This window comes from Myzus persicae, unplaced genomic scaffold (assembly GCF_001856785.1).
Source record: "Myzus persicae strain clone G006 unplaced genomic scaffold, MPER_G0061.0, whole genome shotgun sequence".
NCBI classification, from domain to species: Eukaryota; Metazoa; Arthropoda; class Insecta; order Hemiptera; family Aphididae; genus Myzus; species Myzus persicae.
Window position 1 is genome coordinate 848,645 of NW_019103889.1, and position 23,741 is coordinate 872,385.

General features: G+C 28.7%; 3 protein-coding genes across 4 annotated transcripts; 2 read left to right on the forward strand and 1 right to left on the reverse strand.

Moving 5' to 3' along the window:
• Positions 1-3,918: 3,918 nt before the first annotated feature.
• Positions 3,919-14,568, forward strand: LOC111035952 (choline transporter-like protein 1). Its single transcript, XM_022317796.1, has 15 exons — positions 3,919-4,193; positions 8,236-8,309; positions 9,295-9,378; positions 9,450-9,592; positions 9,659-9,751; positions 9,830-9,920; positions 10,237-10,300; positions 10,736-10,844; positions 10,931-11,033; positions 11,112-11,231; positions 11,315-11,807; positions 12,370-12,536; positions 13,638-13,730; positions 13,799-13,891; positions 13,960-14,568. The coding sequence occupies exons 2-15, from the start codon at positions 8,244-8,246 to the stop codon at positions 14,014-14,016; spliced, it is 1,776 nt and encodes a 591-aa protein (XP_022173488.1). The 5' UTR covers positions 3,919-4,193; positions 8,236-8,243; the 3' UTR covers positions 14,017-14,568.
• Positions 14,569-17,925: 3,357 nt separating this feature from the next.
• On the reverse strand, positions 17,926-22,189 carry LOC111035933 (T-complex protein 1 subunit zeta). Its single transcript, XM_022317768.1, has 11 exons — positions 21,893-22,189; positions 20,812-20,875; positions 20,251-20,385; positions 19,907-20,192; positions 19,740-19,839; positions 19,517-19,679; positions 19,251-19,430; positions 19,021-19,168; positions 18,437-18,577; positions 18,199-18,367; positions 17,926-18,121 (listed from the first exon to the last, which is right to left on the reverse strand). Exons 1-11 carry the CDS (start codon positions 22,027-22,029, stop codon positions 18,049-18,051), a joined length of 1,596 nt encoding a protein of 531 aa, XP_022173460.1. The 5' UTR covers positions 22,030-22,189; the 3' UTR covers positions 17,926-18,048.
• Positions 22,190-22,361: 172 nt separating this feature from the next.
• On the forward strand, positions 22,362-23,509 carry LOC111035934 (transcription factor MafK). 2 transcript variants are annotated; one of them, XM_022317770.1, is made up of 4 exons: positions 22,362-22,613; positions 22,694-22,762; positions 22,843-23,012; positions 23,227-23,509. In XM_022317770.1, the coding sequence occupies exons 2-4, from the start codon at positions 22,730-22,732 to the stop codon at positions 23,423-23,425; spliced, it is 402 nt and encodes a 133-aa protein (XP_022173462.1). In that variant the 5' UTR covers positions 22,362-22,613; positions 22,694-22,729; the 3' UTR covers positions 23,426-23,509. The 2 variants fall into 2 exon arrangements, with proteins under 2 accessions (XP_022173462.1, XP_022173461.1); XM_022317769.1 differs by having other exon boundaries at positions 22,362-22,762.
• Positions 23,510-23,741: the final 232 nt, after the last annotated feature.

Here is a 23,741-nt window from a genome sequence, read left to right on the forward strand (position 1 = left end):
AAAATGTCAACCTTTTTTTCAACTCTATTGAATTTTTGAATTTTTGAATTTTGTTTACCCGTAGTAAGAACAATTAAAACAATTTTAAATTTAGTATTGAGCCTTATACCAAAGTTATATTAGATTAACTATTTATCGTGCATACTTTCATAATAAACATTATTCTAATAGCTATATATACCTATAACTGAAATATTTCGTTAAATTCGTCAATCACATTTTTTATAATCCATTAATTATTATTTATTAGGTACATGTTGCACATAAGTACACACTTAAAATTTGAATAAATATTTGAAACAAAAGAGTAAGCATTACTCATTATTTTTTTTTAAATACAGCTGCGATTTATCATAATATAGTAAAACTAATATACTGTGTGCTCTGAACCTAGTGCTCGGGTCTATGCAACACTGCAAAGTACAAAGTGAAAATTGCAATCTTATAATGAATTAGGTAGGTAGTTTTAAAATTTATTTAACATTGTACGCGCGGAGGTACATACGGTCAAATCGATTAACGGTGCCACGGTGGTATATATTGTATACTAAGCTGTTGTTTGATCTTGAATAATATTACAATAAATATGGTCTATTAAAGTTATTTTATATTGTGATTTACAGTATTACAGTATACGACTATACACTATACCTATATTATAATATATTTTTTTATATATCTATTTTATTGGCCACGTCTGACATCACATGCTTTGTGTCAACGATGACTGTTCTATATAGTATATTAATATTATATAAGAATAAGATATAACTATTTGAGGTACCTATTATATACCTGTATAATATATAGGTATTATATAGTTATATTATAGCATTATATTGTTTACATTATTCGAGGTAACTATGAATCAAACGTTTAAACTAATTAACAATATTTTAATATTAAGTAAAAAAAAGTATTGTAAGGATTATTTAATTGAAAACGTCTTATAAAGCAAATGTTTATATTCTCCTAATGTAGGTACTTGTTACACACAATACCTGTGTCTATATTCAAGCGATCGTAGCGAGCAGAAGATATTGTACACTTATACTTATACCTATATCTACATTACGCTATACTTCGTTCACATTTATTATTTATAATGCCTTCACGGTTTCACTAATAGAGAACTTTCGGTGTACATTATGAATATTAATTGATACTCTTGCAAATTCCTCTTTAATAAATATTAAATTATATTAATTGAAGATACCAATAGGGAATAATATCGGTATTATGCAATGGAAAATTTAATATAAAATCATTTTTTTTTTTTTTAATTATTAGGTTTCGAAAAACAATAATTGTATGACCTGATAATATTTTATTCATACAAAATAAGGTGCGCTATTACTGAATTATAGTTAAAATTAATTTTTTGTAAGTATTACTCATGTGAGGCCTGCCATAGACAATAAATATCACTTCTATTAATAGGTATATGTAATGAATATAGTCACTAGTCAGTAGTAAATTAGCCAATTTGGTGATTTAAACAAGTATAAAGGTTATGTTTCAGAACATTGAACCTTCTTATGTATTATATAATGATAAATATTATAATATAAACATTGTATATTCCGATATTCATATTCGTATATAGTGTAGCCTTGTAGCTGTATTGTGTATACTTAAAATAAAAACCTAATACCTATATAGTATATATAACTAAAATTTAGTATACTTCGCATTGTTGTGTTTATTTAAACAGGTACCTATCATTAATCACATATACTAATACATTTATTGCTTAGTAGTTCATTCTGCATCAAAGTACCCGCCTGCAGACTGCACTCTGCACCCTTAATATATACCTAACAGCAGATAATAACTTTATACTGTATTCATAGTGACTAGTGAGTAGAGTCTATTTTTAAACAAATGGTATACGTTTTTACTTTTTATATAGGTATAGACGGTATAGTGATTAGTCGGTAAATTTTAAACCAACATAAATCTATATGTATTTTATAGACAACATTTTGTTTAAATAAACTTAAAACTGCATTCAAATGTCATAGTATGGTACCCATACTTACCTATACTATCTCCTTGCAGTAAGATTGGAGACTTTTTATAAATGTTTTTCGTTTAATATCGTAAAGTACTAGGTCTATAAAATCTCAATCAAATTGAGCTTTAAAGAAACAAACTTCACGCCTCTGCCTTTACGTCCACGGACAATGCCTCCGCCGAATAGCAAAACCGAACTTATCAAACTACAACACACGAAATACAAATAATATAATATTTAATCGGCAGCGATGACCAGGTGACATAATCTACTAAACTAACAAATTAGGTGCACCTAAACATTCCAAACCACCTTTTTGCGTTTCCTGTTTTTACATGATAAAGATAAATGATAATAAAATAATACATAAGTATTAAAATGACCAGTGATGAGTAGTAATAAGTAATGACAATATATTATATTATGTACATACTACATTGTACTTTATTTTAGTGTAAATAATAATATGTCTACATACGACTATATAAAGCTTAAAAATAATTACATGTCGTACATCGCACGACATTCAGTCATCAAAAATTTGGCATATAGAATAGTCGAGGGGAGACATATAATAATAACAATTCAAAGTAGTAATAATGACATGTTTCGGTCAAGGGCCGGCGTCTATCAGTATATTTATATTCATCATTCATCATTCATGGACAAGTCCTTGTAAAAAAAAAAGGGTGAGCATTGAGTAGTAGCCAGTAATCCAGTATAGTTAGATGTATATGCCTAGATTTATTCTAAAGACGTGACTGTTTACCTTTAAATATCTGCAGAAAATACCAATCAGATTAATCAGAACAGCAAGGTTATACTATATTATCGTCTATCGACTACCTATGAGATCAGCCTATTCGGCAATCAGATAATATTATGATTTATGAATAACTTTAGTTGTATACGACGGTGTGTTATCGACTTTATTTATATTCATTATGATCTTGAATTATAGACGAGTGGGTATTATATATATATTAATATTATATATTTTTATATTATTATTTTATATAGTAATTATAGGTGGTAGGGCCAAAAATACTTTTTCGAATTAATAATACATAATAATATAATATTTTTTACAAGACGGGCGGGCCCGTGTCGAACACGTCTCGGAGATTTCATGTCGTTGTTAATATTTACAACAACTAATATTTTACCTTTTTTTTTTTTGTAGGTTTTATTACAATAAGACATTTCAAGCCTATGCAGGCTATCCACATCTAAAAGGTATTTCAAAATATTATACCTATAATATCATGTTTGCAAACACAAGACACGGCGATGGTCTTAACTTATAATATTCAATATAGGTATAATATTATTAATACTATATCATATTTCATAATATAATGTTATGCATAAGTATACATTATTTAAGACTACATAATACATATTGTATAATAATAGATATATTGTACTATACAGTCTATAAGTATTATACTGTGTTATTTCATTGTACACGTGTGCCGCGTCTGTTCGAGGTCACGGCGACTGTGGATGGGCAACTGCGCGTGAACAGACTATTTTATTATTTGGACTACATAATGTAAAATAATAGAATAGAACACAATGCCATACTGCTCTCTCGGCCGCTCACCAACGCGGTCGTAAGTCTTTTTTTTCCTCAAATCTTTGACAGGAAGGAAACGGGGTGGCGGCGTGTGGAGATCGGTCGGCGGCCGGCGCGCCGGTACGTCTTCGATATCTGACGAATTCCGTGTCGTACTGGAGCAGTTATCTGTTGTCGCGGTTGCGATGACGTCAGCGGCTGATGGGCGGTCCCGTTTCCCGCGCCGCCGCGGGCGACTATTATTATTATTATTATTATTTGTATACAAACCGGCGGCGCAGTAACGATACTCATTACTCGCGACTAGCGTTGTCGGTTACTCCGGTTTACTTGCGCGGATTCCTCGTGGTGGGAGACGCCGGACGATTTGTTTTTACTTTTTCGACACTGTGGCGTTGTGGCCCAGTCGCACTGTTGCTGCCACCGCGCCCGTCGTCGCCGCGTCGCGTTTTACTCGCTGACCGTTGTTTTGTTGTTATTGTTGTTGTTGTTTTCGTCATCGTCGGCTCGTTGTCAACCGGTGTTTTGATCAAAAAACCGGTCCGCAGTCGATTTACGGGGATTGCCGCCGTCCTCCTCAAGTGTGTGGTATCAACGGTAAGCGAATATTTAGTGCTATGTTGAATTTAATAAGTAGGTTTACGGAAATTATATGTGTACTCGTACGGTCCCGTCTGCGGACATTTTTTTTTATACGATTTTGAGCATTTTACTATCGCGTTTATCGTCTGTTTAATGCTCTCAGATCGTCACTCGACAGCAAAGTACAAATCTTATAGCATACTTATATTTTAATATATTTATTTTAGTCGACGCAAAGTTACCTTTAGTATATTACCTATTATGATTATAACGTCGTCGGCAGACCGTAGTCAACTCTGTGAATACGATTTACTAAACGTGTCAACATTTTATGCCTCGTAAAATGCTTATAAGCTAAACTTCCTAGTACCAAGGACAATCCTTACATTTAAAATCTTTTATCGGTCACCGGCCGGCGGCCATCGTGTACCGCGCGTTCGATTGTGCTAAGATTCAGCGGGCCCACCGCTTATGTATGTTTATAATGTTTATATTATATAATATGATATTATGGGACTTGTGAACGAAGGATGCGAGGGGCCGTGGAGTCGGATGAGAAAAAATCGATCATGGCCACGCCGCCCAAAAACGGGATGATATCAATTCAGATGAGGGTGGGAGAGCACTGAACAGTTTTCGTTACGAACTTCGATGTCGGGCGCCGTGTCACTTACTTCTGTAGTTAAGTCTATATCAAAGGACAAGGCCAGAGTCCTCTAAACTTACTATACTATTATGTATAGAGCATCGTTGACCGGTATTTTTATTTATAGGCGATCCGGCGAGTACCGCCGACGCTAACTTTCTACTCGACTTTCTATAATTATACGTGGTTTTTTTTCACTCCGACTAGTTTATTTCGAGACGTTCTCGATTCTTTTAAGTCGTTATGCATTTATGATCGTTTTTGTCTAATAATATGGTAGGTATACAACTAATTGCAGTACATTTTAGCTCATTTCGTGTCCTGTTCACAAAACATTACTATCGCCCATGTCATGTTTGTATAGAGTTTAGACGACCTACCTGTTGACATACACCACGCCGCCCGGTATAATCATATGCTTTGCTGCCGTAATCGACCGTCGATAATAATGGGTACATAAAAGTTTACGAGTTCTGCGTCTTCTCAAGACACCGCAGCGAAACGGGCGTGACATTTGCGTGTACGAATATTTACTGTGCTCATACGATTGTAATAATATATTATTGTTAAAAAATATGAAATAAAAATGTCAACATTTCTATACCTACTTCCACACTAAGGTTGGTTGGCACATTACGTCCGCGTTTTTACGTGTGAATCACACCAGTGGCGAATTTACTAGGTTTGTGGTATGTGATTAGGCCCTTGAACGCCGAACGGAGTACCTTATGGGAATGGGAGGCGGGGGCCCCGAATAAATAAACGGGACGTTACATTTTTTGATTATTAAGTGACATTTGGTATTTTATGCTTGCTTGCTACTTATTTAATTTAAGTACCTACTTAATAGTACTCAACAATACATTTTTTTGAAACGATCAAATCAAGTAAGTAATATCATAATAACGCGGAGTTGCGTTATAAAAATAGAAATCGCCTGAATATAAATGTGAGGCTTAAATTAATAATAAAAACAATAATGTGAATCGGTAATAATTAAAATTAAACACCTGAAACTTGATTTTATTTTCACAGCGGACGCCACTTAAATATTGTCTATAGAGTATTAGAGTATCCCTTATTTATTCAACGCATAATATGATATATTATTACAATATTTCATTATGCGTTAATATAATAATACGTAACAAAATTTTTTTATCACAATTTTATTTTAACAGTTTTAATTCCATACTATAGGTTTATAATTTAATACCTATTTTATTTTTGAATGTGTGTAAATTCTAATTAAATACATTTTTCTGAATTTAACTTTTAATAATTACACGATTTACAATAACTAGGGATATTTCAGTATACATTGTTCGCTACAGTGCATTTTAAGTAGATTTTCGTTTGTCTGCTCATTGCTTTCGAGTTCTGTATCACATGTGGTGATAGAAATCTTGTAATCTAAGTACAAAAAAATTGCACCTGCCATATCATATGCTCGTATCTAAAAATATATTTTTTCCATTGTAGGTGGAGAGTATATATATATATAATACATTGTAGTTATTGTAGTTATAATACTTATCAACTATCAACGATATTCACTTTTAACTTTAAAACGTTTTCCTAGTTATAGTATCATACCTACCTACTATTTTTCCATTATCATGCAATTTTAAGTACTTTAAAATCCCAGCAATGATTATTATTATACACAGACCTGCATTTACTCAATACTCAATATTGTAGTTAGTGTACAATTTGTTAACACATTAAAAATTATAGTCATCAGTTATCACCATTTCGAAATTAACGATAAATAACAAGTGTATTTTTTTTAAATTTTAAATGTCTTCGAAAAGAGTAAAATTGGTTGGCACAGAATATAAAAAAACCAAAAGTAAAACACTTAACACTGGAAGAAATTCCCAAGTATACTATGTAAAAATGTCGTATAAAAATTTTTTTTTGTTACGTATTATTTTTTTAACGTTTAATAAAATATTGTGATAATATATTTGCGTTTAAGTATACTTATAAACTATTATGTTACTCAAGAAAAAAATGTAAATATACTTAGGTACACAATATCGATATAAAAATGTAAAATTTTTAGGTATTAAAATATCCACAGTTTTATAAACTAAGCTAGGTTAAAACTATGGTGTATTTTACACATAAAAATTATATTTTTGTAGTTTCAGTTGTTTTTATACATTTTGTAGCAAAAAAACAATTTTTTTATTTTAAATAGGTACAATTAAATAAAAATTATATTTTATATGGCTGATTTAATTTTCGATCATGTTGTAATATAGATACAATAGGCACGTGGCCACGTGGGTAGTGGGTACATTTAAAAATTGATCCACTCTACCAGCTTTTTTTTTTTAATGATCAGTGTATGTGGTGACGTAGTGGGGGAAGGGTTCAGAGGCAGAAAAATAAGTGTGTCTCCGGCGGCATTAGGTACATATCTTAACACGGTACGGATTCTAACTAATTTAAATAATAGAAGGAAATAGGTAATTGTTAAGTAATTGTTAAGTAATTATTGCTTGTTATTCAAATGCACAAAAAATGGCAGGGTCTGTATATTTGTAGCTTAAAGGTTCAATAACTTCAATATGAAATATCTACCTACTCGTTTTTTCCATTTTACGTAAAATAGTTCATAGAATTAAAGGAGAAGAAACATAAATTCAGACACCGAACTGTGTGTGAGATTATAGAGAAATTCAATATTTTAGAGTTGGTGATTTTACAATTATTAAAACTATTTTTATGGTCAAATTTCGAACAATTGGGGATATTAGTTATATTAATTGGTTTATTTTTATTTAAAATAATTGTTGACTGTTAAATTTTAAAATTAGATATTCTATAGGTATTAATACTATTAATAAGATGATTTTAGCTAACATATTTTTTTTTAAATGAACTGAAAATAGCTTAAATATACACTTAAATCAAGAACCATCTAGTACCTTTTCCAATTACTAATGAAAAATAACAGTTTTAGTATTATGTAACTTAAACGTAGTTATTTATAGTGATATAATAAAATGAAAAAGCTTAATCTAGAAGGTTTATTACCTATGTGTAGTTAATAATTGAATCATGTGTCCTTAAATTTAAATTTTTGTTGTCTGTGTTCCATAAAATGTATTGAAAAATGTTTTCTTTAATTTCAGTCTTCATTGTCGTAGGTAGCAATGTAGCAATGTAGCATATTATTATTATTTATCATCATTGTTCACTACCAAAATATTGGTTCTAACTTATGAGTTATAGAATAAATCAGAGCATTTTTTTTATCTCCAAATAGGAAGTTAAATCATTTTCATCCCGGAATTATATAAGAAATAGATTGTATCTAAATTATTTAAGAATAATATTTTCTCAATATTTATATCAAAAATGTCAATGTGTGATTATTTTTGGTTTTTATTGTTTTAGTTTATAAAATGGGAGACTTATTTAGTTGTTGCGGTTCTTCGGATAGAGTTGAACCATCTTCACCTGATGCAAAGGTATGTATAAAGTATTATGGTCTTCTTCAATAATGTAGCTGAAATGAAAAATTAATGCATATTATAGGTATCTCTTAAAACTATACAATTTGAGCTGTTAGGTACCTAATGTAAATCAAGTTCTACTATTTTTTTTTTTTAGATAAAAAAGTTCCTCCTTTGAAATAAGTTTATTTTTAAAAAATGATTTTTATTTAATGTAATACAATTTTACAAAAGTTGATCAGAACTGTATCTGCTAATACCTTCTTAAATTTGGTGACCAACATTTGGTAGTCCAAAGAAGCTAAATGAGGATTGTATGGTAGATGGATTAGAACATCACATATAAACTGATTCAAATAGTTATGACGAGACTGAGCCAGTGGTGGATCCAGGGGGGGGGGTATTTACCCTATCACCCCTCCTCTTGAGCTTATTATATTCAAATTTATTTCATTGTGACTTGTGAGAAATACTAGTTATATTCAGCGTTACGTATCTTTATAACGATAATAACGTAACCCGCTACCTAAAAGAATGGTGATATTAAAAAGTATGTTATTAAGTATGAATAGTATCTGTTGGATACATTATAATTTATCCCCCCCCCCCCCCCAAAAAAAAAAATTTCTGGATCCACCCCTGGACTGAGTTTTTTTATGAAGGAGATACATACTGGAGATCAATTGTCTTCACCTCTTATTTTTAATTGCCCTATGAAGTTTCACCGTACCATTGTCTATTAATTGTTTCTCCTTGTAGCTAAATTTCAATCAGGGTTTCTACTGTTTTGTCCTAAAAAATGGAGGTTATGACTTAACAACTCTGAATTTTCTTTAGCTGGGTGATGTATTGTATTACCATTGAAACGTTATTTACTTTCTGCTTTTTGGGATGTAGTGGGAAACTCAAATTTTTTCCCATTTAATCCGTACCCAACATTTAATTTTGTTTGATTTAATTTCAACTTTTTATTTACTGATATTTTGATGTACTTCTTTAGGCCAATTTTAAAGGTCCTGTAAAAGGAAGATCTTGTACAGATTGCTCATTTTTGGTCCTTTTCTTGTTTGTATTGATATCTGTGGTAAGTATTCATATTTTATGTTATGAACTTTATTGTTTACCTACTGTCATTAATTTATGTTATTTTTTTAGTTTGGATTAGTCATATACTGTACATCAAATGGTGATGTAAATCGTCTGTTCTATGGTTTTGATGAATGTGGTGACATTTGTGGATTTAAAAATAAAAACCCTGATCCAAAATTTTGTACTGGTAAAGACATGACAAGTAAACCGTAAGTTAATCAGTATTATTTTTAAATTATCACACAATTAGATATACATAAATTAAATTATTTTAGATTCTTAAAAATTGATGCTCCTATTTATAAAGTAGCTGATTTGAAATATGTCAAAAGAGAATGTGTAGAAAGATGTTCAGATTATAAGGATTAGTAAGTAGTTATATTTATTTTTATATCGTATAACATAGTTTGTTTTTTTATTAAGGACTATTTAATTTATAATTTTAGCCAAGAATTCTTACATAGGTGTATTCCAAAAGGCAATGAATCAGTCATCAACAATATTTTGACAAATTCAACAATTGGCAGCCTGTTTCACGTAAGTTTTGTTCAAATATGTTATTCTTTAGTGATAATATTATATTTATTATACTACTTTTGGATTATTAATTTTATTTTAATAATTAAGACTGTAAATAATTTAAGACAGTTCAAAATAATTAATATCTTTGTTTCGATGTAAATGTTGAATTTTATTTGTGGACATTATTATAATTTATAAAATACAATTTCAGAGACTTAGGTAAACATTTTATGTTCATTAATTTGGTTAATATTTTGATTTTTTTTTTGTGTTAATAGTTTTATCTGGTCTTTATGAATAACAACTAAAAATGAATTGTTTTATTTTATAGGAAGTGACTCAAGATTTGCAACACACTAAATGGGATATAATATATCTTTGCATATTTGCTTTTAGTAAGTTAATTTAATATTTTAATATAATATTCTTACAAACTTATTATTATTACTTCTGAAAATTTTTAATGAAAATATTTTTAAAAAGTTTTTTCATGAAGCACCTAAACTCTTTGTTAAATAACAATATTAATATTGGAATTTTTGATTATTTTTATTGTTAACAACAAAATAATCTAGAATAAAAAATAAATATAGTTGGACTTTAATAACCAAGGAATATTTTTTTAAATCTGCTAGAAGATTCAATATTATGTTTTGTAATTTTTATGGAAAACATATTTTATTCGATATTGAAAGTATTTGAAATTGAGGTTAATTTTACTGAAAAATGTATTCTTTATTTATGAATTTTTGTCTTGTGAAATACTGTTTTTTGTTAATTCACAAATTTTTTTATATGACTACTAAGTTTTGTATTTTGTTTACTTGCAGTTCTATCACTCGTCATTGTATTTTTGATAAGATTTGTAGCTGGTATTGTTGTTTGGTTTGTACTTATCGGCGTTGTTGTAGTCAGTATTTCAGCATCTATTTTCCTATGGTAATATATTTCATATTTTGGGTGGTACAAAATGCACCCATACACTATCATTTTAACGGGTTTTCCATTAATATTTTATCATGTAGGGTCACTTGGAAACAAAAGTCTGATTCTGAAATTAAAGATCAAGTTGCTCAACGAGACGTAAATACATATTTTGCATTTGCATTAATTGCCACAATATCCACTGTGAGTACTTGTCTTATGTTTATGATACAATATTTTTATTATTATAGTGTAAAATATATATCTTTTTATTTATATTAGATTATTATCTTGCTAATCATTGTGGCAATGAGAAGCCGTATTGCTCTTGTCGTCCAATTGTTTAAAGAATCTGGTAAAGCTATACAAAGCATGCCCTTATTGCTCGTACAACCAATGGTGGTAAGTTTAAAGTTAACAATAAGTATTTTATTTGTGTAATAAATAAAAATGTCTAATATTTGATATTACGTTTGTCCATTCAGACCTTTATATTCCTGTGTTTGGCAATTATTATGTGGAGTTATTTTGCTGTACTCATTCAAGCATCCGGATCTCCTGCTTTTGAACCGCTGAGCCATAATGTTTACTATAAAAAAGACCAGCTAATGAAATTTGCCAGAATTTATAACATTTTGGTATTACTTTGGGTTATTGAATTTATCATAGGCTGTCAACATATGATAATTGCTGGTTCTGTTGCCACATGGTTCTTCACTAGAAACAAAGACAATGTTTCATCTCCAATTTCAACATCTATTAGTTATTTGTTCAATTACCATTTAGGATCTGTAGCTTTAGGATCATTTATTATAACCGTACTTCAAATAATTAGAGCTATATTGAATTATATCGATGAGACCCTGAAAGAATCTCAAAATGAAGTAGCAAAGTCATTGTATAAAGTATTTCAATGTTTATTCAGTTGTCTACAACAATTTTTACAATATTTGACAAGGAATGCTTACATCGAAATCGGTAAGAAATATTTATTTTTATTTTGAGAGATAGGAACTAGTCGGCCATGAAGTGTTATGTCTTATGTATTATTATGATAATTTAAACTAATATATTTGAGGAATTGTGGTTTACTTCTAAGTTATAATTAAATAATTAAACTTTTTCTATATTGACATATTGTTTACTTGTAAAATATGGGAACTTTTGTCTTTGTATGATATTGCGGCCACATACCAGTTAGATTTAAAAAAATAACATAAAATTTTTTTGTAGAATTTCAACAAGAAATAATAATTTTAAAGAAAACATAAATTTATCCATTTTTACTGAAAAAATACAATGAATAGTTTTTTATTATTTAATTGGTATACAGTATAATCAGTCTAATTGGAAATAGATTATGAACTAGTGGCTAAGGGCTACTTAGAAATTCACTTAGGTACAGTAATGTTATAGTTAGGAATTATTATTTTCGATATGTTTTTGGAATTTGAAATACTGAAATATTATTTAAAGTTTTAGATTTTATATCATAAAGTAATTGATTATTTGAATTCATAATTTTGTTTTTGATTTTTAGCTATTTATGGTGATAACTTCTGCAGATCAGGACAACAAGCATTTAAAATGATTACTTCTAACGTACTACGTGTTGCTGCTATAAATTCTGTTGGAGATTTTGTGCTTTTCTTAGGAAAAGTACTTGTGGTCATATCAACGGTGTTATTAGGTTTCAAAATGCTTGAGGTATTCAATGTTGAAATTAATTAATATCTTATATTAGATATAAATTTGTTGCAAAGTTAATTTAAGTTTTGTATATTTGTTTATTATGATCAGGGCTGTGAATTTAATGCACTTAAAAACTATTAAATATGCATGCATATATGCACTAAAATCTGACAAAATATGCTCTAAAAATTCTTAAAGTATGCAAAAAAAAACTACAAAAATTAAACTTTCATTTTTATTTTTTTCATTAGTATAATTTTTTTATTAATTTTAGTTTAAATATTAGTATTTTTACTTCTTGGTATAAGTATATGAGTTATTTATCTTAACTAGTCTTGGTCTTCGTCGTATACAAGATCTATAAAAGAAATATAAATTATACAAGTAATATAATTAAATATAATTAAAATTATATATTTTACCTTTAAAGTAGTTATTGCATTGAACAACCAATGATTTCTTCAGGTTTTCGAACTTGAAAGACCTCCTGTTTGGTGCCAACAAAGTTTTATATAAAGAAAAGGAGCGTTCTACGTCTGACGAAGTTATTGAGGCAAACTTGAAATACGTCATGTCGCTACTGGTTAAATCTTCTGGTATATCTAAATCTACATCATTTTTTTTGCCAGTTAATATTTTTGAAATGTTACACATAATTTGAAACTCTTTGTTTTTGTTGAGTACTGTTTGTGAAAATAGAATAATTTCGATAAAACTATAAAAATTATAGTTTATACTATAAGATTGACCGAAAAAATGTAAATATTAAGAAAAAAAAGCATTTAAACAAAAAAATTATTAAAACATGTATTTATATGCCCTAACCCATGAAATATGCAAGAATATGCAAAATAAAATTTGGTATTTGAACTACAAATAAGTCAAAACAAATTTTGGCCGAATCCATTTTTTTATGAAGTGTAGCAAAAAAAACATGCAAATGCATTAAATTCACAGCCCTGATTATGATACTTTCTATGGCACTGCGATAATGTATTATTTACCATTGATCTTATTGTTAATATCATGTTGGTACTAAATAATTTATGACTTCTTAACTTATGCTAAATGTTTTAATGAAATAATATATTTAATATTTATTACAATTTGTTATAGACTAAACCTGGAGTTCTTCATTTGTGGGTTCCACTTACCGTTGCAGGAATATTTGCCTATTTTGTTGCACATTGTTTTATTTCTGTATACGAGGTAAAATATTTTTTAATTTTTTTATTTCAATGTATAAGTACTAAATATTAAATATATTTAATGTGTAGATGGTGATAGACACAATATTTATGTGTTTCTGCGAAGATTGTAACCTAAATGATGGAGTCACTCAAGAATATTACATGAGTAAAGAACTTATGGTAGGTTAAATTATTACAACTGTTTACATACCAATACTAATAATATGATTATAATATATTTTAAAAAGGATTTTGTTGAGAGCAGTCAAAAAGTGTTGAGAGTCGGTGATGGAGCTACAAATTAATTTAAATCCACAAATCTACAGTTACATTAATAATTATGTATTCATTAATATTTATTATAAACCAAGGAAAAGTACTATTAATAATGTTACAAGCTGAACATCTGTATTAAGTAAACTATTTTATTTTATAATTTTTTTATTGCCATTATCATGTATAATTTTTTATTTTATTTTTTACTTAACGCTAAAAAATCTTTGGAAGGACTAATTCCATTAAGAAGAACAATCTTTTTTCATACATTTATATGTTTTTTTCAATTAAAATATAAATGTTTTATTGATTCCTTTTAACAGAAATCTAACAATGTTATACAATCTCACAATAGTTTATAAAAAATTTTAAGTTTAGGTAGGTATTCAAGTGTCTTTAGTGTCTAAATATTTATTTTATTTTATATTTAAATTTAAACAATTATGTACTTGTATTTTATGACCAAAGAACGTATTTACTATAATTTATTAAATGTTATAAATTTCCTAATATACTGTATCCAATTATTTTCATAAATGTATACTTAAGACACTACATAACTATTCCATCATTTTATGTGCTTTTTATATTCAAATTTATTTTTATATCTATTTTATTTGTATTTACAAATATATACTATTATATTCTATAATCTCAAACTATTTAATATTTTTGTATTTTCTTATATTTTAATGATAACAGAAAATGCTTCATTGGTTGAATTTTGTTTGTATGACAAAAGTAAAAATAGCACACAAATATACAATATAGTTTTATTGTAATTTGTAACTAATTTTCTAATAGAAAACATAGAATGTTAAATTTTCATCTGTTTTCAGGACTTATAAGCTTTTAAATTTTAACTTTTATTAAATTTCAAGTTTTTCAACCCAGCAAAAAATAATTTAAAAAAAATGTAAACTTCATACCAACATATTTTTTAAATGTTATGATGTTCAGCAAATGCCAATATAAATATTTGGGGGTATCATTGTAAAATCAATCTATTCCTAGCTCCATTCAGAATTTAAAATACTATTATTAATACACCCCGAGTGATGAAGTCTTTCAAAATTACATTTAAACATTAAATATCTTAAAAAATTATTTAGGACATTATACACTGGTTTTGAAAAATACTATCAGATGATTTTAAATAATCCCAGCTTCATAGAAGACTTATTATAAATAAAATCAACATGATTATAAGATAGTTTAGTGTTAAATAAAACTCTTAAGTCTTTAGTAATATTTTTAAGTGTTAGATTTGTATAAGATAATTAAAATAGAGGGTATTTTTTTTTAAAGAGTATGATATACAGAGCATATTTTATTGGCATTTAAAGACATTACAATAATGTTGCATCAATTATATAATTTAAGTTGGCTTGAAGTTCTAATGAATCCTCAATACAATTGATTTTTTAAAATATTTTAGTGTCATCACTTCAATAGCAAATAGGTATTAGGTATTAAGGTACTTACTGCTAACAATTTTTGTTGTTATATACCTATCTACTAAAAAAGGGAATAGGTTTTTAACCTTAGATATTTTTTGGAAAAAAAATAGGTACATATTATACTAAAAATTAGTTTTTATATTCTTTACATTAAAGTTACAACAAATTCAGATGACAAACGGTAAAAAAGTTAAAAAAAAATTAATATTCAATTTAATTTTAAAGAATCTTTGACACGGTTCAAACTAAGCAAAACAGAATTAATAACATTTGGAGTGACACATTTTACGCTGGAAAGATCTTTTTCGGCTTCGTGTACAGCTGGTCCTACTTTGGAAATAACCCACTCTGCCAGAACGGTGTCAGTTTTCAAACGGCTCTGCAATGCTCGCAGACTTTGAAGACGTTTTGTTCGTTGAGCGACCTTTGATCTTAACTCGTTCAATCTATCACTGAACTTTTCAACAGGCTTTTCCACATTAACGATTAATGTGTCCGCAAGCTTGGGTTCTAGACGATCGATGTTCTCCAAGCCTTTTTTCAAGTAGGTCAAATACAGCTTGCACAGCCGTTGACGGTAAACTTCGACTTCTTCATCGGTTTTGCAGTGTAACTTTGTTTTACGGAACATTCCGTCAAGGATAGCACGAATCGACGTGTCCATTATGTCAGCTATGGAACCGATAATAATGACGTGTGAGAAACCGAATACCTTGTATGTGTTCTCAGACTCTTGCAGACGCTTAGCAAATTCTACGCACACATTGTCTTCCTCCACTTCGTTGCAGTCCATTGTGGTCAGAGAAAAAATCGTTGCAGTAAAATGCTAATATTAAAAACGTGTAAATTCAAAACGAATGACCGACAAGCTTGAGATAATTCAGAGCCAATGCCCAATTCCAACTTCGTTATTTCAAAAAGCGGGGACGCCATGGCCCATTGGTTATCACTTATCAACGGTCTCCTTATCGTTCCATACCATGGTTACCAACTGTCACAGTCCTGGTGATTTATTATTTTAATCAAGAAGAGTATAGTTCGGGACGGTGTTGTCGCTACATCGTGTTATCAGCTATCATTGGTTAACGATGATTTACCCTAAAATAGTAAAATGTCCATATTTGGGCCGATCCACAAATCACAATGTAGAAAAAATATGAATATATAATATATTCTCTACGACCACGATTACATACAACGGCTTATCTGAATAGTAGAATACCTTATAACTACTATAAAAAGCACACCGCACAATGCACATGATGTAGCTGTGAATCCAACTTTAAGGTCGGTCGCCTGTCTCTTTAGTCTGCTAATTTATATTAGTGTCTAGTTTAGATAGTTTCTAAATTATTAAATACTTATACTGTATGGTAGACACTTCTAAATATTCTAGATAACTGATGCCTCATAGAACTGAATAATTAACTGTTTTTATTCATTTATTATTCATGTGTAGAACTTTCAACTCCCGGTTTAGTTCTTGAAATTAATATTCAACCAGAAGCATTTAAAACTATTTCATTTGATAACTTCCAAATATATAAATTCATAATGGGTTTTCCCAATAAGTAACTTGCAGGTGGCAATATTATAATCAGTGTTCGGGACTTGTCGCATTTGAATACTTAACTATGGCTACAGAAGAATATCATATTATTCAAAGATATAAATTCAATTAGAGATATATCAAAATTGAATACTAACATTTATACAGAATATTTTTAAATTTTTTTAGGCTGACACATATCTGATAAGTATTGGCAATTTAATTGCATTTTAAGTAAACACACATTTTGATAGTTTAGTTTACAGTATTTATTTTTACTATTAAGAGGTGACCAATATAATATAAACATACATGAAGTACGAGTAATAGCATTGTATTATTTTATTTTGTAAGCTTTGGGAAATTAAGGTAGATGGAAATAGGCAATATTTGGTTATTCAACATAAAAAATACAATTTTAAATTTACTGATTGTAAACACTTAAAATGTAATAATTCAAGATTTTGTGATGCTATTTAGAAAGAAAAATTATTAGTTATATATTTTCCACATATTTTAGTGATTGTAGGTGCATATTTCCAAAATTTATGTGCAATTAGTCCTAAACCCTAATTATAATAATTTATTAAATGTATATGAATGTATTTTGATCAATATTTGTCATTTGAATCTACATTATAATGTAAATGCAAACGTTGTTTTAGAAAGTGTGTAGTTCAAGATATAGTTAAATACCCTGAATCCCTAAATAAGTCTTTGTAAATATTCATTTTCATAAGACTATTTTTGATGTTTGAATCTAATTTTGATTAGCGGTCCTATTAAGAATGTTACTTTTTACGAATATAAATTACAATTGTATATTAAGTTTTATCTAATTAGTAATGAATATATTTAATAAGATAAATTAAATTATCCAAATAAATATGACACATGCCTCCAAATTATAGTGACATTAAAAACACAAATAATATTTTAGAAAATTTATTAGAATTAAATTGTAATTAAAGTAGAAACTTTGTTAGAAACTTTTTAGTAATATAAAAATTAGGTGTGTTTAAGCATAATGGAGAAAAAACAATCAAGCATTATTATCCTTTGAGTGATGACATACCAGCTCTCATAATTTCATCAACAAGCAATAAATTGCTAGCGATAATAGTACTAAAAAATAATAAAATAATAAAATAAATTAGATATTTTATACCATAGTATACATAAAAATATTATTATGATCTTACCAAGAGTTTAGGATTTGTTTTTTAACACAATAATTATCAAATATTCCAGCATCAACGGGTTGAAGAACTTCACCGCTATCAATATTCACTCCTACTGGACCAACACTTTCTCTACACTCTTCTTGCAACTTAACTATCATATCTTGAGCATCAAAGCCACTATTGATTGCTAAAATGTTTTAACCACAATATTAAATGTAACATAATACAACCAAATTTCAGATAAGTATAAACTAACCAATGGTTTTAGGTATGATTAACAAAGCTTCAGCGTATGCTTGAATTCCCAAACGACTTTTGCCTTTGATTTCGTCTTTATATTTTTGAAGTTCTTGCCAAGCGTATATTTCGAAAGCACCAGCACCTGGTACTACAGCACCTGTAATTTAAATTTAGTAATTTTGAATAACTATCACAGTGATTTAAACTATTCTATTAGCAGCAAATTTAAGGGAGAGAGGGTTTAGGAATAAATCCTAATTATTTTATTTCGGGTTTTTGTCAATTTATTTTATGTACATAATTATAAATTAGGTATCAATTAAATAGCTGTACCCGGTTATTGAACTGACGAAACTCAGCAACAACTTTTGCTCAGGATTTATGAATACAAGATATTTTTAAACCAAAATACTTTAATCACAGCAGATATTATAGAATTGTATAGTAATATAATGAAAAAAATCATCATTTTTATTTGTTTGAAAAAGTAACTTCTATCAATAAATAATTTTGGTTCTTATTATTGCATTGCCACATCCTCTCCCATAAATAATTCAGAAACACAACTCTAAATTATAAGAAGTAAATAGTAATAATTACCATCATCAATGGAATTCTTGATTGCTCTCAAACCGTCATGAATGGCATCTTTGATCTGAGCTAATGTGTATTTATTAGGAGCTTTTATTAATATGGTAACACTAAGAGGATTTTTGCAATCTTCAACAAATGTGTACTTATTTTCACCCTAAACATAGTTATTAATGATCATTTAATTAATTTTAAATATACAAACTATGTAATAACGCAAACAACAAAAAACAACATACCAATACATATTCATAAACAGAGCCTGCATAACCAAGCACATCTTCGGTTAAATCATCAACACTGTTGACAGCAGATCCACCACATGCCAATGATAGACGTTCCATATTACGCCTCTTGGCGCGCCTTAAACCAATAATACCTTCCTTTGCCAACATGTCCAGAGAATATGGATCAATACCCTACAGTTCAAATAATTCAAATAAATTTAAGATAGACAAACATAAGTATAATATATAAATTAATTAAATTCAATCACATGTATTACCTTTTGATTTATGACAACAAATGATTTACCAGATCCAGGAGGACAGACTTTACGTTTTAACTCTATAACTTTTTTCACTCTTTGTTCAATGAAATCACGTTCTGCTATTGCCAATTTTTCTCTTTCTTCGGCAGTTTTATAAAAGAACCCGGAATTTACTTCACTGAATAAGAATATGAATATTTATACATTCTTCATTTAATAATAATGATTTATTTATTACCTTTTTTCATATTCCATACTAACATTACAAGTCAATATGTAAGCGTTCTCAACATTTCTTGGCATGTCTGGATGTCTTGAACCGTGATCAAGGACAAGACCTATGGCAAATTAATTTTATTAAGTACATATTTATGACTTAAATTTCAAAACACAAAACAAATTTACCTCTGACAAGATTTGTTGCAGTAGATGTCTTATGTTGCATCTCCATCAATTCAACCATGTGTAAATCTATTCCATCTTCACGTTGCACATTTAATACAGCATCAACACATATGTCTGCCATTTGATCAGCTAATTTTTTATCAACTTTAGTACGAAGAGAAGTAGTAGCTACATCATACAATTTTTGGCGATCTGGTTTTCCTTCAACTTTAATTTTCTCTAAAAGTTCTAATGCCTTATCTCTGGCTTTAATCATACCTTCAGTCAATACTCGAGGATGTACACCCTAAAATAAAAGTTAGATTTTTCAAAATTTTTTTATTTTATACACTTTTAATGCATACCTCGGAGATTAAGTTTTCAGCTTGCTTCAGAAGTTCACCAATAATGAGAACAGTTGAGGTAGTACCATCACCAGTAGCGTCATCCATGGCGGTAGAAGCTCTGGCAATAAGACTAGCTGTTGGATGTTGAATTTGCTAGAGTATCAATAAATATATGTTTTAAATACAAATTTAAAATTGATGCAACTAAGGTCAAAATTCATGGAGAGTTACAACTATTGTGAATATAAGATTTATAGAACGGTATATTTTAATAGATTTCCGAGGTGATAATTTTTATATTGGTTTACTGTAGGCCACTTTAATTTACTGACTAGCTGTGAACGTATTTAACCTAAATTGTTTAATTTTCAGTTAAACTAAGAATTAAAACAAATAATCAGACAATGAATCATTAACCAAATAATATATATATTTTTTTGTCATTGAAAGTCTGTAATTAAAATATTATTAATTATAATGAGTATAGTACAATAATTTATTGTATCTAGGTTGTATGTAAACACTAATAAATTGCAACTAAAGAGTACAACTGAGGTTCACCAAAAGTATTTATATTACCATTTCATGTAAAAGCACATTTCCATCTTTAGTAATTTTTATCTCTCCAGCTCCCGAGACTAACCTATAAACAAATAATAATAATGTAATTATAGTTTAAATAAAAACAAAAATACAACAACAATTCCAGTTCATGAGATAAGTAAAAATGTTTATATTCCAATTATTAATTTAGATTAATTTCATTTTATCAAGGTATAGAATGTAGATTTTAGGTTATGATTAATTTAAATTTGTGGATTTAACAATTTTTTACTATACAATGTTATACTAAGTATCCTCAAGTCCATTATTTTTTTTTGATTATGCATTAATTCAAATTAATTACATATACATAAGGCCAAAATTATCAACATTTATTGGTTAGTAGTAAAGTTTCAGATAATATTTGAAACAAATTACAGATAATGATTTAACTACTAACTAAATGAGAAATAGCTGGCCACCACAGAAAAAACTCCTTGCTAAGGTATTTTGGAAAATTTTTACCATCCATATAAAATGAGAAACTGAGAATTGAACAACAAAGCAATCAGTATTGTCACACAATCAGTTGTTAATTGTTTTTTGAAAAGAAAGCATTTAGGTAAGGCTATTAAGGTGTTTTTATAGGTTTCTGAATCATAACTAAGTCTTCTAGCTACTTTACCAGAAAAAGATACAGAAGATAGTAGCTTGATCAAAGAATTGGTGCGGATATTTATATTTGAATGAAATTTGGCCCATTCATGGTGTAGGAAGTTTAGATCTTTTAGAAGATTTTAATTTGTAACATACCCTTTCAGAGGTTATTTTACATACATTTAAACATATTGACATACGTATTATGGCTATTTAAATAAATAAAAATTAAAGGTGGGATTGAAAAAAAAGCACTACCTAGCTGAGAATACTAGTCTCTAATATTGCTAGTCCATGAACGGGAAAATATTAACCTATAACTAACCGTTGACTATAGAAATTATTAAAGAGTGCATTAGCTCCCGAGTCTTACAACTACGATCGACATCCACAAAACTATACATAATTTAAGTTAAAAATAGTATTTTTTGTATGTAATTTTAAAATCTAAGGTGCTTACATTTTCATAGTTCCTTTTGGTCCCAAATTGGTTTTCATCACATCCTGTATGCCTCTTGCAGCCGATATGTTCACCGCCAACGCTTGAGCGGCACGGGCAAATTCCGCTTTAGGATTTAACAGACTTATAGCGGACATGGTGAATTTTCAAAAATGCTCGCAAACGATTTATAAATATTGATAGTTTTTTTTTACGTTTAGGAAATCTAAATTTCTAAACTCGTGTTTTATAGGTTGATTGACTCATGGACTAGAACACCTGACAGAAGTCCTGAACACTAGTACAGCAGTACGGCGCTTCCCACTATAAAACTCAGTGACGGTATGAAGTTACCGGAACAATATTGTTACTAACATCAGTTCACAAAGACCTTGCAAGTTTTATTGTGAATAATGGATATACATCCACTTTGACAGTGAACATCAGCTGTAATCTCATTGCCTTATTGTACGTATTTTGATAAAAACAATAATATTTTTTTGTAGGATAATTTTTCGAGTTTACTATTTTTTATTGAAAACCTTCTACGATTATAGATAAGGTTTATGGTGCCTCCAAATAAAGTCCACCACTCCAAGTCTCCGTAGGGCATAAACAATAGACGCAGTAATACTACTATAGTAGGTAATAGGTATAGTTCACAATATCGTATGATTAATGAGCATGACTAAAAATTATGTTTAGACGAAAAATAGAAAGGAAAAATTAAAATTATTAGCAAGTATACAAATCAAAATTTATTATAATAAAATACTATTTATGTACTTTGAGTTACATTATATCACTCTCCTCTAAAATTAGAAAACTGTCATCAGTGTTGATTCAATTTCCATTTTGATGAATATGTCTCCTCTCAAAAGAGAATACTTGGTGAGTTTATTGACAAATACCATTCACACATCTATAATGTGTACAAAAATACATTTGTTACTTAATGCATTTGTTTACAGCCACCTCCACTGTCGCCAAGTCCTGTTTTGGATATAAGCGATGATGAGTTAGTTACAATATCCGTACGTGATTTGAACCGTCAACTGAAGATGCGTGGATTGACTAGAGATCAGATAGTACGCATGAAACAGCGCAGACGAACATTGAAAAATAGGGGATATGCTGCTAGGTAATATTATTTAAACATTTGAATAATGTCTCTATTTTTCATCCTTTGTTAAACAATTGAACAAATTCTTAATAAATTTGTTTGTTTCAAGTTTTTATATTTCACTATCTTTTGTAAAATTATTATTAAGTTGTCACATACCAAAACTAAGCTCCAATTTCCATGAACTGATTACCTTACTTTTTGCTCAAGAATCACTTCTTATGTATTTCAGTTGCCGTATCAAGAGAATCGAACAAAAAGATGAATTAGAAACAGAGAAATCTCAAGAATATCAAGAGCTAGATGATCTGCAACATTCAAATAATATGATTAGATCTGAAGTTGAAAATACAGTCAGACAATATGAAATGCTAAAAAGATTTGCTGCAACTAACAAAGTTATGTTACCTCTAGAACTTCAATCGTTATAACTTATGTAATTAATAACTTGTGTATTAATGTGGGCCAAACAGTATTCTAAATTTCTAATTTAAAAACTATTATGTAGTAGAATAGTGAAAAATTGATTATTTATTTTAATAGTTACTATTTAATATAAATTACAATTTTCATTTCAAATAAATGTACTTATTTTAAACTAGGTATTTGGGAGTATATTATATTTTTATGGTATTTATCAATATATTATTTCAATAGATAAATTATTATAAAATTAAAAATCTTGAATTGTTATTAATATTGAGTATTGAAACATACTAATTATGTAAACACTAATTAGGATATTAT